The sequence below is a fragment of the Ursus americanus genome, chromosome X (assembly GCF_024610735.1).
Source record: "Ursus americanus isolate L20-20 chromosome X, mUrsAme1.1.p, whole genome shotgun sequence".
NCBI classification, from domain to species: domain Eukaryota; kingdom Metazoa; phylum Chordata; class Mammalia; order Carnivora; family Ursidae; genus Ursus; species Ursus americanus.
The window spans coordinates 16,615,127-16,630,649 of NC_142164.1; the positions used below are offsets into that span (position 1 = coordinate 16,615,127).

The 15,523-nt window shown below is 40.7% G+C and overlaps 1 protein-coding gene across 4 annotated transcripts in view; it reads right to left on the reverse strand.

Annotated features, from left to right (window-relative positions):
* PHF6 (PHD finger protein 6) overlaps nt 1–5,081 on the reverse strand; it is a 44,944-nt gene extending 39,863 nt beyond the window's left edge. For 3 of the 4 annotated variants that reach the window (XM_087860000.1, XM_045790691.2, XM_087859999.1), the window contains exons 1-3: nt 4,910–5,081; nt 775–958; nt 450–551 (exon numbers count right to left, since the gene is read on the reverse strand). In XM_087860000.1, the coding sequence (XP_087716126.1) occupies nt 450–551; nt 775–912 (240 nt within the window). In that variant the 5' untranslated portion in view covers nt 913–958; nt 4,910–5,081. The remainder of the gene's footprint in view (nt 1–449; nt 552–774; nt 959–4,909) is intronic. The other variant, XM_087860001.1, reaches the window with a different exon arrangement.
* Between the last annotated feature and the right edge of the window lie 10,442 nt (nt 5,082–15,523).

The following is a 15,523-nucleotide window of genomic DNA, read 5'->3' on the forward strand; positions in this document are numbered from 1 at the left end:
AGTTATAAATGCTGTGTTATATAGCTGAACCATAGTAAAATACAGCAAGTGCTAACATTTTCCTGTCATCTTCACTTATGATGACCACAATCACTTTACGAAGATGAAAAGACATCTGAATTATGAAAATTCACTTGAATGAAGACTTCGACACATGATATATTCAAATTAAGCAAACTGCTTGTTTTCTGAGTCAACACAGCCTCCAAGAAGATTTTGATTCTTTTTGAAAAGGAAAAAAAATTGAATAATATAAATATTGATTCACTCCTTTTTTGTTGAGTGGTAAATAAGTTAAGCCCAACCTTGGAATTCTGGTTCGGGGGAAAAAAAAATACTGCAATTTAAAATCATAATGTTAATAATGCAATATACTGTAAACTAAGCAATTTCCTCCTTAATGAGCTTAAAATAAGTTTTATTCTCAAGAGGCAGAAATACCAACTTACCAGCTTCGTGCCTCTTTTAATTTCCTTTTGGACATCTTCAATAGAAAATCCACCAAGACTTTCGTTATCAGAGTGTGATGATACCAAAGCAGATGAAAAGAGCTATAAATTACATTTAAAAAAAATTAAGGTTCACATTTAAAGAAATTGCAGTGAAACAGTGAATAAGATGTTAACTTTACAAGGAAATTTTCTAGTAAAAATGGCATAGCATTAGGGAGAAACCATCTCTTTTAAAAATTTAACTGAGTTTTTTCGTATTCAGGAGTATTCACTGTCAGGATTCTCATGGTTTCAGGTGTCTCGGTTGCCGGCCTGTACTTACCATGCACTTATGGTGTGCTGCCACCTTCTGGTTTTCAGATATTAGTAACTGTCCACATTCCTTGTCTCTATTTGACTTACAAAAGCCACATTTGCGCTGTCTTGTAGGCCCTTTTTTCTGTTCAACTGAGCTTGACATGATTTTTAAATTGCTTTTAGAATGCCACTTTAAGCCTCAAGAAATGCTACAGAGAATAAGAAGGGCAACAAAATGGTTAATTTCACTTTAATACCCGTTTGCACAGTCATGTAAGTTGTTTAATATTTAACCTAAGTTTTAACGTATGCATTTTTAAATGGCTATTTAGTATAGACAAATTCATATTAAAACCTACAATGCCTCTGAAATGAAAAATATGAACTATGCATAAAGACAAGGTAATAAAATAATTCAGGAAAATCAAACTGCTCCCAAATTGGGGGATATGTGAAATAATTAAAACGATTTCTGTGTGGATCGATAAAAAATGTAAAATGTGTGATACTAAAACAACCATCTGCTGACATAATTAATATAAAATATTTTTCATGTATAGCTAGATGCATGCCTCTTCAAGGAGACCAAGAATTACGTATCTAAGAGCAGAGTAGAAACTTCTTAGGGAAGGACACAATATCCAGAATGAACAGAATTCTACAATCGCACAATTCCTTAAAGTTCACATATTGATAAACCAACAAAAGGCAAATGAATGCACTTAACTGTGACTCTGGAACACCTATTTTCAAAATCTGCATTATTTTTAACTTTTAAAAAAAATCACGTATACATCTTTAACAAATTTTTGCTGTTGTATTCCTTTTTAAAGAAAAAATTAAGCTTGTAACAGTCTATTCAAAAAAGCATACTTTAGGAACGAATTATTTATTTTAAAAAACTATATTATCTGACTCTGAGGCTTACTCCAGGAGCCTGCTTATCAAATTAAAGTTACAAACTGACAGTGGTGTTTTAAATGTAGGAACTTTCACATTAAATTAGCAATATTGTATAAAAGGAAGGAAAATTTCCCTGAATGACCCTTAAATCTAGCCAAATTATAATTATAGGTAGCGGAGTCAAACAAAAAAAGGGAAGAGAAGCTCTAACACAGAAGGTTTCAGATTTAGATCATCAATCTCAACATGGATTCTTAAGAATCTAAACAAGTGTAAAATCAGTGGTGTGACTTCTGTCGTTTTCCCAAAGAACCAAACTAAGCAGCTGACGATCCAGCTTGGTACAACACACATCACAATCAATAATTAATCTACAGTTTTTGTCTTAAAATTTACTGAAATTCTTCCCGTTTTTCTACATACTTGAATATTTTCATAATCCTGTATTGAAAACTGGACGCACTAACACTACATTGTATCATTCTGAGAAGCACTTACTCCCCAGCAAGAACAGTAGCAGCTGGATGCCAGCAAGGTGGTAGCTGCAAACCATTCAGGGTTTTAAGATATAAAAATGCAGACACGGAATTAAAATTAAAGGTGAAGCCACAAAGAAACAGGTCTTTTTATCAATTTATACCTAGGGTTGTTTTTGTTTTGTTTTGTTTTCTTAAAAAACAAAACTTCAAAGGCCTTGGCAGTCTCTCCGTTGATGGGTTTAACAAACTCTTAATGCTATCTACAATTTTAAATACCTCAGTCTTCCAAATGGCATCGGATACTTTACAACAGTACCGCATTCATAGCACTGGCTATAAACCATGAAACTGATTGAAAACAGGCAGCAAATACTTTTAGGATTAAAGAAAAAAGGACATAACAGAGAAACAAAAGAAACAAAAGGGGAAGTGTGTTTGCATTTGTACAGGCAAATATGTGTTCAGTTGCTTTATCAAGAATATAGCTGCCAAAATCTTTAGAATTAACCATGCAAAACACCAAAATTCACAAATAGCACCAAAATTTGCTATGTGAGTTCTAAATTAGCTTTCTTTACTACTATGCAATGAATAGTAGGCACTCTGAAACCACTGTAATGTATTCAGCATTTCTCCCGGTCATCCTTGGCCAGTTCAAAGGATAGCACATTATGAATCTAATGTGTACAGACATCTTTAATGTGTAATTTCTGTACAATCCTAGCATACGCTATAAAACCGGTTTAAGATTTTTAAAAAGTCCCCGAGTAGAAAAGCACTTTTTATTCTTGAAATTAATTCTGAAAATGGTGTCCCTCAAATTCTACCCATACTGAATTCTGCCTCTTTGAATTTATAAACAGGTACATTTCTCCTCTTAATTTTGAGAATTTCCTTTTCCAGATATCAAAGACCCAAAAAATCCTAGAGAGAAAAAAGGTGCGCTTTATTTTGCATTCAAAAATACTCTAGTGTCTTAATCAGTTTAAATTGGTAAAGTGAACAGAAACACAAAAAAAGTGCACCAAACCAATTAAAAACTTTCCCCAATGTACAATGACTAAATGGATTTTTCCACTAAAATTCAAATAATGCATCTGTGCATATCTTGCTAATTTTTTACAGCCTCCTAGTAAAACACGAAGTGGGGAACATCATGGAAACAATGACTCCTAACAAAAATGTCTTTATCATAAAAATACAGATTTTTATCTAATACTGTCTCATTTGTGGTCTCTAGTTAGGGAGAATAAGGGCATTCCAAGGGCCAATATTAAGGGATTCATAATGATCCACACAGCTATATGGCCTTTTTATTTCAGTCTAAAATGTTTTCCAGCGCATGCAGAGATCAAACTTTGATGCTTTCGCCCAACAATGAAATCTTTTCCTTAAAAGAAACAAAACAGTATGGATAATGTTATAAAGCAGAAATTAAAAAGCAAAGGTATCAGCGTGAAAAACATCATTTAAATGTCTGGCAAAATATAAAAGCTCAATTAGTTAGGCTGAAGCAATCAATGCGTTCCTGATTTTACAAGATGCTGTAAAGCACCAAGGTAGAAATAACCTGAAACATCAAGGAGAGCATTCAAGAACCAAGTGGAGAGCTCATTCAATGTCTGGTATCTGAAAGACCATTTTCACAGAAAAACAAAACAAAACAAAAACTGCAGTTCCGGAAGATCAAACAATTCCGCACGCAATCAAGCTGAAATATACAGTTCAGAATATATAAACGTGATCCCAAAAGAAGCAGTATTTCTGTCAGGAAAGTTACAGCAGAGAGAAATAAACGAATAAGAGATGAACCGGAAGGGCACCTGAATTTGGTTGCACGATATTATTACATTCTTCGCACTGCTTTTTGCGGTTATTCAAAAGGAAACTGAAGGAATTTTCCAGTTGTTTCAAACCCAAGGGTAAGAAAGAATTTCAACTGTATGAATAAGACCTGATATTACGTAGCAAGCCGATGAAAAGAAAAGGTTTTTCAAAAATAAAGGATTTTTCAACTTCCACGCAGGATATCGAAACGAACAAATTTCAAAAGAATGCCGTGCTGTTCGTCCATATAATAAAGGATGGTACACATAACGTACCGGATCCTCTCCCCGTTATTTATTCCTCGCTACACACTAGACTCCAAGACCTCCCTCTAATCAAGCGCTAGATAAACTCGCAAAACTATCTTCCTCTAAAACACTTTAGCAGGTCCTTTCGGTCGGCAAGTCAGGGTCCCCTAATCGTCCTTTTCCAATCCTCCCGAATCCAGGAAGATATCCCACCACTTTCTTTAACCCTCCTTCCCCAGGAGTTCGCCCTCAAGCAGTCTTCGTTTCAGATCTCAGTTTCGCCCCTAATTCCCCCCACCCCGGAGTTTTTCCTCATTCCGTAAAGCTAACCCTCTTGCCATCCTAACCATTCTTCCTCTTACGCTTCACAAACTGGGAGTCTCCCTCCTTCCCAAATATGTCCTAAGCGATGGCAAAGACTAAAAATTCCTAGTATTTTTTCTTCCCTAAATGCTGCGCCCCCTCCCCCGAAGTCTAGGTTTAAGCCTAACCTCTCCCTTAGCTCCTCCAAAGCACTTTTCTCAGCAGCCTCTTTGCCAAGCGCCTTCAACGAGCGGCGCTTCTGGGGTTCCTGACAATAAAGCGAGACCACCAAGAGTCCCCCTTAACAACGGGCAGGGGCGGCGGCCTGGCCACCGCCATCCTCCTTGTCTTCTCCCGCCGGGCAGAGAATGGGGGGCCCCAAGCTACCGTGGGGACTCACCGGCGGGGCCCAGAGGCGAACGGCAGCGGAGAAGCGCCAATGAGGGGAAAGAGAAAGAAGTCGGTGTCGGTTCTCCGGCAGCGCCTGGGAGCGGGGCTCTGTCGCCGGAGGTTGTTTCCTTTCATTCGAGGAGAGACGGGCTCGCGGAGCGCCCTTACGTCGCCCCCCTCGCACGCAACGACTCAACATAGCGTTAATACGTCTCGAGCGCGCCGCGGGCCCCCATTGGCTGCACGGCCGGGCAACTGAAGCCGCAGAGCCACGGAGCATGTGCAGAGGCCACCCCCAGTACGGATCGGGGCGGCAAGCTCCGCCTCCTGCTCGCGCGCGTACCTTCTATTCTCCGCTCCGCCGCTCCGCCAAGTGTTTGGGGGCAGGATCCGGGGAGATAGAGAAAGAGATTCAAAGATATTGCTAAGGGTCGGGCGGAGAAGGGGCAGGGTTGGGACTAGAAACCACTGGACCGGGGCCCTGGGTAGCCAGTTTTCAACAGTGATTCAAGTGGGTAGGCCTGATCCCTTGCACTTGTTCACTGAGGCCTTTTCACATCCATTATTTCATTGTACTCTCGTGGCATCCCTTTGAGGTCCTCCGTTCTCTCATTTTACTGCCAGGAAAGACTGAGAAGCTCGTAGTGGAGTCAATCGGCCTGGATTTCAATCCTCGGGCAAATCATTTTCATCTCTGTACCTGGAAATTTTTTTTGTCTTTAAGATGGGGATTAAAAATAGGATCTCACGGGTTTATTGTGAAGAAGAAATGAGATAATGCAAGTTAAGCGTGTATGAGCGTCCCTGGCATATAACAGGCCCTCTATAAACGCGGAGATTATCATAATCAGAAAAAGATACGCGATTTTCTTTGTAACTCAACACAGGTAAACGCGACAGCTAACCGAGCGCTTTCCTCTTTGATGCATGGAGCCTGACTGCTTGGGTTTGAATCCCAGCTCCCCGACTTTTAGCTCTGTGACCTTGAGCACGTTGCAATACCTCTCGATCCCTCAGTTCCAGCACGTCTAAAATGGAGATCACAATGGTATCCGTCTCATAGAGCTATTAAAAGAAATGAGTTAATACATGTAAATCACATAGAATAATACTTGGGTACATAGTATGCCCTATGTAAGGGTCGGCTTTTGTTATTTTCTTCTACGCTCACAGACTAAAAGACAGTGGCTTTAAAAAGAAAGAAAAAACAAGCCCTAACAAACAAATGAAAATGTAAAGATGCCCTCTATGTAGCTATTTTTCCTGTAAAAGGTGGGGGGGGGGGGCGTGGTGGATTTCCATTGTTGCGATCCAATGCTGTTACTACCTTGTTTCATCATTCTTTTTATTTTTCCCTGCAATGTCAACCTTAAATTGTAATCCTGAAGGAAACAGTGACCATGTTCATGTAACATTGTATCCCACATAAACATGTATCAAATAAGGTTGGACAAAGCAGTCGTTTAGCTGCACGGGACCCTTAGCCCTTTTACTCAGGCCCTCTACAGTGAAAGGGAGAGGCTGGCAGTTCACATAAGATCCAGAATGTGTGTTCCAAACATTAACAGTATTTGAAAACAGGTCCCCCAGCATTATTTTCACCAGCTTTACACACCTACTGGTGTCAGAATGAGACTGATGATTGTGAAAGTGACAAAATGTAGTGCCTGTGCAGTATGTCCTTGCTATCTTTTATTCATTCTCTCATCTATACACTTATTTCAAAGATTTGATTCAATAAATATCTGCAAAACTACTAAATTCCAAACACAAAAGAGACACAGATCAACTCAATCCCTAACCTCAAGCTCATGGTCTAAAAAGGGAGACAAAGAAGCCAACAAATACGGTATGGTGTGATAATGCCATAGAAAGGTGTGTGCCTGGTACAGCCATCCTCCACCTATTACGTACAAAGCGCTATGTGAAAGTAAAACACACCAGTGAATAAGACACAGCCTTTGCCCTCAACTGTTTACCGTCTAACAAGGAAAAAACAAATAGCTATGATAGGACATGGTCTGCAGCACATGCCTTAAGAGGTGGAAAGGAAGTGCTGGGAATGTTCCAGAGAGGAAGAGCTCATCAACCCTACTGAGTTTCAGGCCCCAGGTCTGCTGGCCAGTTTCCATTAGCATGACTGATAGATGCAGCCTGTTACTTCAAGGGCTACAGAAAGGAGTCAGATTGTGTTAACACGCTATTAACAATGCCTGAGGATAGAGCTCAGGATCGCTTTATCTCTTACTGGTCCACCGGCACACTCTCACCGACACTCTTCCAGTCCTTCTTCAGGCTCTAGATCACACTTTCTGTACCGCATTCTCAGCAAAGGCCTTAACTTTCTGACTTTCTTAGAGTTGGGCCATCTGAGCTAAGTGACTTCAAGATGCAGAAAGAATTGTCCTTCCAGCTTTTCAAAGCTAAGGCTGTGGTTTTAATCACGTCTCTTCCACACTGTAGACGAACTGCTTCTCTACTTATTCCCTGCTCTCGTTTGCCTTCAAACACTTAGGATTCTTCCGCCTTCACTCCCAGACTGTGTTCTCCACCTCCGATCCCTTCCCAATCACACATTTCAGCAGGCACACATATTCTCTTATGCCAGGTACTATGGCAGATGCTGGAGATTTGAAAAGAAATAAGAAACAGCTCCTGCCTTCAAGGAAATCTCAGTCTAATGAGGATGAAAAACAGGTATTTCTAACAAGGAAGAAAAACCGAATTTCAGTACAAGAGACGAAATGTTAGAACGGAATTACATACCACAAGGATTGATGGGCTCTGTCCAGTGGAGCAGGAAATACATCCTTGGGGAGGAAATGTTTTGAGTTGGATCTTGAAGGACAGGTCCAGGCCCGGAAAAATCTGGATTCTATCTTCACGACTTTTCTCCATCTTCATTCTTGACATCTCTGTGACATTTGACACTTTGGGCAGTTTACTTATTCTTAAACTTTCACCTTCTTTGGCTTTTAATGGCAACTCTTGACTCTGGCTCTCTGGCTGCTCTTTCAGTCTGTTCGTGGAAGTTTTCCCTTCTTCTTGCCTTAGAATGCAGACTTCTCCCTAGTCAAAGTCTTAGACCTGCTGCAGGTCTATTGTGATTCCAGCCCAGCAAGTCTCAAAATTTGGAAGTGAGAATTACCTGGGGAGCTTGTGAAAAATGCAAAATTTTTTGGCACCACGCCCTCTCCCCCCTCCCCCCGCCGCACCCCACCCGGGGGATGCTGTAGTGGGTTCAGGAAAACACCTTCTTAAACTGCCCAGATATTCTGATGCAGATCTGTTGAGGACCACACATTAAGAAACTGCCTTCCATTCTTTTTTGTAGAATTGAAACAGTCTCTTGACTTTACCCTGTACACAACCGCTTGGCAACTTCATCCGCTCTGCTTGGATCGGTCCTGTCCTTGAGCTCAATCACTAAGTCCAATACAAGCAAATTCATCCTTTACAGCAACGAAAAAGTAATTCCTTTTCCCATCTTCAGTGTTTCTGCGTAAGATACCTCTAGTCCTTCTGCTCCTGCCTAAAACAAAGGCTAAATTCAACTACATGTCTGTGGCCTCCCTTCTAGCTCTAATCAACCCCAGTGGATCATTCATTCATTCATCAAGTTCATATTGATCACCTACGACACGTTAGATGAAAATGGACACAGTCCGTTTTGGTGTAGTGGCGGACAGGCCTTCATCAAGTAATACAAACAAATGTAAAATTACAGCAGCGTCTTGTGCAAAAAGAAGTAAATGTCACCTATAGGGAACTGAAGTCTATTTGCATTTTGTATATTGGATACATTTTACATTTCTTACTTTTTATTTTTAAAGTGGATGGATCCTGCATTTTAAATATTTCTGTGACGGGGCACCTGACTGGCTCAGTGGGTGGAGGGTGCGACTCTTGACCTCAGGAATTCAAGCCCCACTTAGGGTGTAGAGATTACTTAAAATCTTATAAAAAAGATAAATGTTTCTGTGGGGGGGGGAGTGCTATTTATTTGTGTGAGATGCTGCGTAAGAGTCAGAGGACCTGTGTTTGAGTGGCTGGCCTGCCACTAACTAGCAGAGTGACCTCGGACTATTCATTTGACTTCTCTAAGCCTTAGTTTACACATCAGTCAGATGCGATTGATATTACTTGTGAAGTCGTTATGGAGCACAAGGACAGATAATGATGTATGTGAATATTCTTGCCCCAACACATGTGAAGGACAGTTATTTGTTTCATGTACCCCTTAACTGCCATATCATCTGATTGATCAACCTGCCAGAATTTGCCCCTATGCTATTCTACTTAGTTTTTGTTGTTTGTTTATTTAACTTCCACTTAGTGTATTGGAGAGGTTTTAGAACACCCTTTACCTTGTCCAGGCTAAGGAGCTACTTGGGTGCCTAACCGAGGAGCTAGGGGCCTTGGCAGACTTTGCTGTTTCCCCTTGTTCAGCAGTTTGACGCTGGGTACGGTACAGAATCTGCCCAGGAAACTAGCGACTGTGGCAGAAGGAAATGCTTTAGAGGCACACGGACATCTCTAAGACGTTGTTTATTGGATGTTAAATAAACACAGAAGCTGAACGTAATATATCGATGGGGAAGTAATTAAGCTTTATAGTGCTGATGCTTTGCAAAATTGTAAGAGTGAACTGACTTCCGAGGACAGTGTACTAGGCACTCTGCTAAGAACTTTATGCGCGTTATCTTATTCAATCCTTACAACAGCGCTGAGGGGCAGAGAGTATTATTAGTCCCATTTTACAGAGGAAGAGACTGTTGAGCAATTAAGCAACTTGCCTAAGGTAACACAGCTAGGAAGAAGAAGAACCGTGTGTCAAGCCTACATTTGTTTTGACTCCAGAAGCTAAACTCTTAATCACTATGTAGCACTGCCTCTTATTTATTTGTTTACGTTTTTTTTTTTAATCTGTCTCCATCAGAGCAGGGGCTTTGTTTTGCCACGTTCACTGCTCCATCCCCAGCCCAGAGAACTCTGTGCCTTGAGTAGATATTCAATAAATATTTAATGAGGGAAAGACCATGGAGAATGGAGAACGGAAAAGAGGAGAAACGGAGAATGGGGAAGGGAATATAATGAAGAATGGGGACAAGAAAATTGGGAATGGAATGAAAACATCTCAGGAATTGGTTAGTAATGCAGCAGCCCAAGCCCGACTACAGTGATTCTGGCACAGACGAGAAAAGGGGCCGAGCAACTTTATTTTTAACAAGCTCCCCAGGTAAGACTGCAGTACACGCAAAAGTTTGAGAACCACTCATCTACAGCCTTCAAGCGGAAAACAAAAACAAACACTAACCTCCTGGGCATTTTGTCAGTTACGTCTGAGCGCCAGAGAGACTTCCTTCTGATCAATATCATTCTTCGGCATATATCTTAGTGAAGACAGTTGCCACTGGGTCCTGGATGATCTTGAGCACCTTTGTTCTTTTTGGTCCCACTCTGGCTATTGGTTAAATAACAAAACCAGAAAGGTCTACACTAATCTCAAATAGTATAATAACCAGTCTAAAAACTCAAAGAGTTATACATGACTAAGATTTGAGGGAGTTAATATTCACAGTGAGATGTAACTATACTGGGAGGCAAAAACCCGAATGGCCTGGGCACAAATCCCGATTTCAGATTCACTTCTTAGTGCCTTGATTTCCTCATCTGTAAACTGGGAATGATGGAAGTATCTTTCTTAAGGATTTTTTTTTTTCAGATTGTGTGAGATAATCCCCATACCGCACTTAGCACAGTTCCTGGCCCACGGAGCCTAATAAATATTAACTATAAGAGGTAGCTTTATAGGAGGTAATATGTAGTATTTTCAATCTTATACCACTTATGAGGAGCTAATAATGATCTCCAGTTTTTCTGAGAAGTGGAATAGAGAGACAAAAAGTCTTTGTTTCTTTTTTATTATTTCAATAAGCTTGTCTTCCTTTCTTTTTACTGAAGTCTAGTTGACACACAATGTTCCATTAGATTCAGGTGTATGACATAGTGATTTGACAAGTCTATACATTATGCTGTGCTCACCACAAATGTAGCTGCCATCTGTCCCCAAACAGTGTTATTACAATACCTCCCACTATATTCCCTATGCCGTGCCTTTCGTCCCTATGACTTTTTCAGTTCATCACTGGAAGCCTGTACCTCCCACACCCTTCACCCATGTTGCCCAATCGCCACCTCCGTTCCCCTTGGCAGTCACCAGTTTGTTCTCTGGATTTATGGGTCTGCTTTTGCTTTGTCTATTGGTCTGTTCTTTAGATTCCACATATAAGTGAAATCATATATTTGTCTTTCTCTGTCTGACTTTTTTTTCTTCTTTTTTTTTCTTTTTCTTTTTTTTTTCTCTGACTTATTTCACTCAGCATACCATCTAGATCCATCCTCTGTTTTTTCATTCTTGCCCTTCTTGCCTCCCCAAACGCCTTTACAACTCCTTTTGGACTGGCTAGGACATAGCAGCCTTCAGGATGCCATTCAGGTGTCAGCCCTTAGGTTTCCAGAAGCTTTACTCACCCTTTGATTGGGTAAAGCTCACCTCCAGCGCTTCCATAGCACCCCTGGCCAGACCTCTTGCTCACCACTTAGCACATCACATGGAAATTATATGTACTTCTGACTCTCCCATGAGAGAGTGAGTTCTTTGGGAGAAGAGACCATGTCTTATTCTTGTTTATACCCCAGGCATCTAGCACAGTGCCCATCCGATAAACATCTGCCGAACTTTCTCAAAGGAACTTGTTGGGGACCCAGTGGTGATGGCTGTTGGATGACTTTTTCCTGTCTGAGACTGTTGTCTAGTACACCTCGGTTGCACTGAGAGGCATGCAATGTAATTCATCAGTTAATTATAAACCGTATACCATATATTCTTCTCTAATTGCTTCATATGTTAACGCACCACTTCTTTCCTCTTCCCTCAAGCACTGAGAAGAAAAGATTATGAATTAAAAGTGGATGAAACAGCTGTAAGCCACACCCAGTTGTCAGTCAACTCTGCTTATTAAATGCCCGGGGCGCTGGGAGTCCTACTATTCATCACCAGAAGCAAATGCAGATGAAAAGGGAGCACGATTTACCATAAGGGCCTAGAACGGTACCTTCACGGAGTAGGCACTCAGGGGTATTCGTTGTCTAAAGGAATGCTTCAGTGAAAAAGAGTAGTGCACTCGGTTAGGCTAGAAATCAGGAGGCCTGGCTTCAAATCAGACCTCTATCACTTCATTTTGAACTTGAAAAGTCACCTCATCTTTCTGGGACATGCTTTTGCATTCTGAAAAACATGACGGAATCAGACTAGATGACCTTTAAGGTCTCTTTCAATTTTAATAGGCAATTCTTCCCACCAGTGGTTTGAAAATCCCTCAAGAGTAAGCACAGTTGATATCCCTTATCTTCTCCGTAGCACCTAGCACAGGGCTGAGCACACAGGGCTTGAAAAATACTTTCAAAGTTAGAACGGTAACCCTCCATAGTCACCCTGACCCAGAATTAAAAAAAAAAAAGAAAAGCATAACCAATGGACACCAAACACTGCCATGAAACATACATCATCCCTTACAAAAGGACCTAAAGGAAAAGTAGGAGAAAACCTGGAAATCTATTTGTTGCATTTCAAAATCTTTAAAACATATGTGATTTGAAATCCTAACTTAGGTGCCGGTTGCCAGTCAAGGGATTTCCTTAATCCCAACGAAAACGTGAATGCAATGGGAGTACAGCTGCAGCTTGGTCTTAGGCCCTATCCTCATGCTTCCTTGTAGTCACCCGCGCTCATCACTTTATTTACCACCTGCTGACATGGTGACACACTCATTGATCTCTCTAGCCAGCATGGCTCCTCTGATTTTAGGACCGTGTAGCCAACTGCCTATTTGAAATTGCCTAGTCATGTCAAAGGCATCTCAAACACGATATGTCTGAAAGAGAACTCATGACCTTCTGCCTATAAACGTGGTACCGGTCCACTGTTGGCTGGCTAACTCATTGAACAGCACCTCTATTCACCCAGTTCTGCAGGCCACAGATCAAGGTGTCATCCTTGATACCACCCTCCATTCTGCTCCCTACCCCACCACTCCCGCTCATCCCCACTCTATCATTAATCCTGGCAATTTTGTCTCCAAATCGTCTCTAAAATCAGTCCACTTTTCCTTATCTCCACCACCATCTCTACCAGCTCTAATCTGGACCATTCCGCCAGCTTACCGACATGCCTATCTGATTCAGTTTTCCCTCCTCCAATGTGGTTTCCACACTCCTGCAAGTGTCATTAATTCATTTATTCATCAAGATGTTTATTGTAGAAATATTTACCCACAATGTGCCAAGCACAGGGGATATAGCAGTAAACAAACCAAAGATCCCTATTGCCATGGAGTTTACATTTTAGTAAGAGAAATGCACACTAAAAATAATATGTAAAATATCCAGTGTGGGCGATTTACTTCCGGCACGATGAATGATGGAGGGTAACAAATCTTCTCCCTAAAACCACTATAAAGCTGAACAAAACTATCAAAAACAACCCTTTCAGTACTCTGGAAAGTGACCAAAGGTATAACAGAGTGACCAATCATCCTGATTTCCTTGGTACCGTCCCAGTTTTAGCACTGAGAGTCCTGCATCCCGGGAAACTCCACCCCAAGATGTGAAAAATCCATTTTCAGCCATGGTTGCTCATGTTTGGGGGGGAAAGGTGCCAAACCCAAACCGTGGCTCCAAAAATAGGAGTTGAAAGCAACACTCTTTTAGTGTCAAATAGATATAGCATGGATTATCCATCCACAGCCACCATCACCGTTTTCCACCCTGACCACTGATGTTGGTGACCATGATTTCCAGTTCCCAATAGCGGATCATCTGTCATTATTCACTTAGGGATGCAACTTAAGTTTGCAACTTAAGAGCATTGCAAGCGTGAGTTGTGACATTCTGTCTTTGACTGCCTGTGGATTCACTCTTGTGATTTGTATGGAGACAGTGCTACTTTAATTTTTAATATTATGACCATTGTATGTGTATTCTAACTGTCCAGAGAAAGAAACTGAAAGCAATCATAATACCAACCCCAGCTTGACCCAGAAAGCATCGAAAGACAAAGCTAAATGACTATGTTATTTTGATGACAGATGGAAGAACACATGCAACCGGATTAGGGAGATAAACAACCAACACTCAGCTTTCTGAAAAATAAGCTGAAAAGAATTTGGGACTAGGCATGCCAGAGAAGGGGATGCAAAAGCCCAGACAGAGACTGAATCTCAGAAATTCTGGATGAGACAGATAGGCCTTACACATCAATCCAAAGTTTTTAGTCTTCCAAAAAGACACGAAAGTTCAGTCAACGTTGGCAGCCACTGATTTCGCTTGGCAAGAAACACCCATTATTGCGTCACTCTCTTGATTGCTCTCTGAATAAAGTTAGATTTCCTGATTCGGAGGTCACAACTAAAATGTCCTATAGATGAACAAAAGAGGAAATTTTGCTCCCGAGATGTGTTGGTCTCTAACAGTGTGGAGCTGATTCTGTTAGACCTTACCAAGGATGATGCTTTCTACAGTGTATCAACTGATGTGTGAAATCATAGCAACTAAAAATGTTCCTCCTAGCTTTTAGATACGTTCATTTGAAAAGCAATTTTAAATCATTTTCTTGATTTCTATGAAGATCGTAATGAAACTGCAGAAAACATAAAACAAAGGATTGTTGATATCTTGTATAATTTTGCTCATCTATCTACATATTCAGCCGACAGTGCCAATGTAAATTTTAGAAATCAGAAGGCTTTAGAACTGAAAATAAAATGTCACCAGAAAAGGGCAGTCAAATTAAACAGGACTTTCTCAATTTCTTACGAAAACTCTAACGTATTTGGAATCCAATTTTGATTTCGCAATTTCAAGTTACTGCTGTGCTTTAAAACCACTTTCCCTGAGAAAAAGAGGGTTAACTTATGATGACATCCAATATGCTTCATGGTGTTCAAAACTTATGGACATTTTTGGGGTACCAGGCTGGCTCAGTCAGGTAGAGCATTTGACTCTCTATCTCAGGGTCATGAATTCAAGCCCCACGCTGGTCGTGGAGACTACTTTAAAAAATTATGGACATTTTAGACATGAATAGCCTATATGATGGGTTCATAGATGCAAAGGACCTGTTTGGCAAACAGCTGGTCTACCAAAAGTAGCTTGAAGATACAAAGTAAATGTACGTTTTTGGGGAAATGGAAACTAATTCCTACAAATCTAAAAACCTCATGTTTTTACTTAGTAAAACCCGTGTATTCCATGCTCAACAGTTTTGTTCAGCGGATATTTTAGCTCTTACATTTAAGTCTTTGATCAATTTTGAATTAATTTTTGTTTATGGTGGGAGGTAGGGATTCAAATGTATCCTTTTGCATGTAGGTATCCAGTTGTCCCAGCACCATTTGTTGAAAACAGCAGTCTTTCCCCCACTGAATTGTCTTGGCACCCTTGTTGCAAATCAATTGATCACAAATGTGAGAGTTTATTTCTGATACTCTTCCATCGCTCCGTGTGTCTAGCCTTATGTGGCACCACATTCTCCTGATTATTACAGCTTTGGAATAAGTCTTGA